This window comes from Arachis ipaensis, chromosome B05 (assembly GCF_000816755.2).
Source record: "Arachis ipaensis cultivar K30076 chromosome B05, Araip1.1, whole genome shotgun sequence".
NCBI lineage: Eukaryota > Viridiplantae > Streptophyta > Magnoliopsida > Fabales > Fabaceae > Arachis > Arachis ipaensis.
In genome coordinates, this window is record NC_029789.2 from 118,942,539 (window position 1) to 118,944,935 (window position 2,397).

Consider the following 2,397-nt stretch of genomic DNA (forward strand, 5'->3'; position numbering starts at 1 on the left):
ATGCGATCTTTTATGCAATGATTTAAGAAAATTCAGATATGTTGTGAGTAATTGTTGTGTTGTGTGCTTATTATTCTCTTCTTTGGTTGGTGATATCTGTGCTGTTTGTTTAAGATTGCTATCTGTTAATTGTGCCAGGTAACTGACAATGTACACCAGCTGAGTGAAAAGGAGAAAAGGAAAAAGGAAGTGGAGGATAAGTTGCAAGTTTTGAATGCGAAAAAACACAATCTGGTGCTAGTGTTGAAGCAGGTAAGCTATGGTTTGGAATGTAAGATAACTTGTTCACCTAATGTTCGGTTTGGATGGCGGCTGGTATGTGGATATCCTCGTTTTTTGCAAAATAGTAAGTGTTTGGCTGTGTTGATTGGCAGATCTTGAATGCAGAGGAAGAGTTAAAGAGGCGAAGCAGTATGCAAGCGGTTGGGATGCGTGGCCCTTCTGCTCCACTTCAAGTAGATGGAATGAATGATACTGGTTCTATGACCAGGCTTATGGCACCAAGGCTGGGCTCTGAGGGAAATCTTGTTGGTGATGTGGAAGGCGGTGAGGCTGATATGCACTCTCGCCATATGCTTCGGACAAGTAGCATGTCACCATCTTCAGAGTCCCCACTTCGGAGAACCCCTACTGTTCAACAGAATGTGGTAATGTACATTGCATGTTAAAATTACTCCTGTCACAAATGTGTTGCAATTTGTCTGTCTTTTGATTTGGCCATTTTTATAACTAGTGTTATTATTGGGAGATATCTTACGGTAGTGCTTTTGGCATGCATCTATGGATATTTGAATTATAAAATGCTGCATAGAGGAGGAGCCTTCACTATGGAGCCTTTTGGTTTAGGGTTTATATTTGTTACATGCCAATGCTAATTAAAGTTTCAATGGCACTTTGGAGCCTAAGTCCGACTATAATTGTATTCCTTGAAGCAAAGGCTAGCATCTCAATGGTCCCTAATATTTTTCAGCTGGTTACTAAGTCTGACTATAACTGTATTTCTTGACATATATGTAAATTTGCCAGTGCATACAGTAGAGATTATATTTGAGTGAGGTTATGCCATGTTTAACTAAATATATGAGTAGAAGTCAAGTTGAAGTGGAAGTGCAGGTTCAAACCCATAAATACTGCATTGCTTTGAATTTTTCTGATGTCCAATCGTATGAATGTTAAATTGTTATGTTTTAAGGTTTCGCACCCTACTCGGGCAACTTTGGCAGCCACTGGTAGTAGTCCATCACGTTTTGCTTTATCGGGACATCAGGGGAATCAAATGAACTTGCCTTCAGTGTCTGTCTCAGGAACTTATATTGCCTCATCCCCTTCACCAGCTGCATCTGGGGGCACTTCTGTTTTCAGAGATGCTCGGCAACCAAGTCCATGGAAGTAGAATGTTTTTTGTGACTATAGTGGTATATTATCATTCTCAGTTTCTGGACTCTGGTTGCTGTATATAATTTCCCGAATGAGCAATGCTAGGAAGACCTTTGTCTCTCGGTGGTAGAAATATATGTAATTTTTGTTGTCCATTTGGAAAGAGGAAGATTGAAGGACTGCTTAACTTGATGTCAAGATATCAAATTATTCTATTTTGTTATTCTCTTGAACAGGATTTTAATTGCAACACGAATAATAGGATCTGAATTATCCTAAGCTGCAATAAGAATTGGGTGCGTTTAGATGAATTTGCTACAAGTATATATATAGCAATAATCTTGCTCAAGTCGGAAATTGGACATGCATTCAAAGTTTTATTTACCCAATTTTAATCTAGATGTATGCTCAAAATAAGCGACTACGACTCTCCTATCTTTTTTTTCTTTCCTTTTTAGGCTTATTAAAAAAATTAATATAGTCGGACAATTTTTTTTTTGTTTAAATGTATTAATATTCAGTGAATATAAAAAATGAGACATTTATCTAAAAAAAGAGTATCAATTATCTATTACATATATGATACAGATTTTTCTTTATTGGTGTGTAATTTTCTTTCTTAAAAAATACAGTTAGTTATATATAAAAATAAGGAATTACATTTCTAATAATTGAACATTTGAATTTAGGATTACTAATTAAGAGATCAAATTGTTTACTATGTTGAATAAAGTTATATTTGTTATTATTATACATGTTGAATTTTAATCATCATCATCTATAAAGAAATCATCATCTATAAAGAAAATTAAGTTAGTTAGATTTGGATTTTGTTCCCTCTCACACTAAACATAGACCTTTTAGGTTACACTTTTTATAAATTTTTTAATTATTGAGCTATACTTCTTGTTTCTTGTATTATATAATATTATTTTACTATCGAGTTTAAACTTTTTACTTATAACATGTTTAATTTATTACATTTTTATCATATTTATATATTATTATTGTTGTTGTTGT

At 34.1% G+C, this 2,397-nt stretch overlaps 1 protein-coding gene across 1 annotated transcript in view; it reads left to right on the forward strand.

Annotated features, from left to right (window-relative positions):
• The window catches only part of LOC107643908, a 3,672-nt gene extending 1,984 nt beyond the window's left edge, over nucleotides 1-1,688 (forward strand). The window contains exons 2-4 of the mRNA XM_016347658.1: nucleotides 139-252; nucleotides 375-647; nucleotides 1,193-1,688. Of these exons, the coding sequence (XP_016203144.1) occupies nucleotides 139-252; nucleotides 375-647; nucleotides 1,193-1,393 (588 nt within the window). The 3' untranslated portion in view covers nucleotides 1,394-1,688. The remainder of the gene's footprint in view (nucleotides 1-138; nucleotides 253-374; nucleotides 648-1,192) is intronic.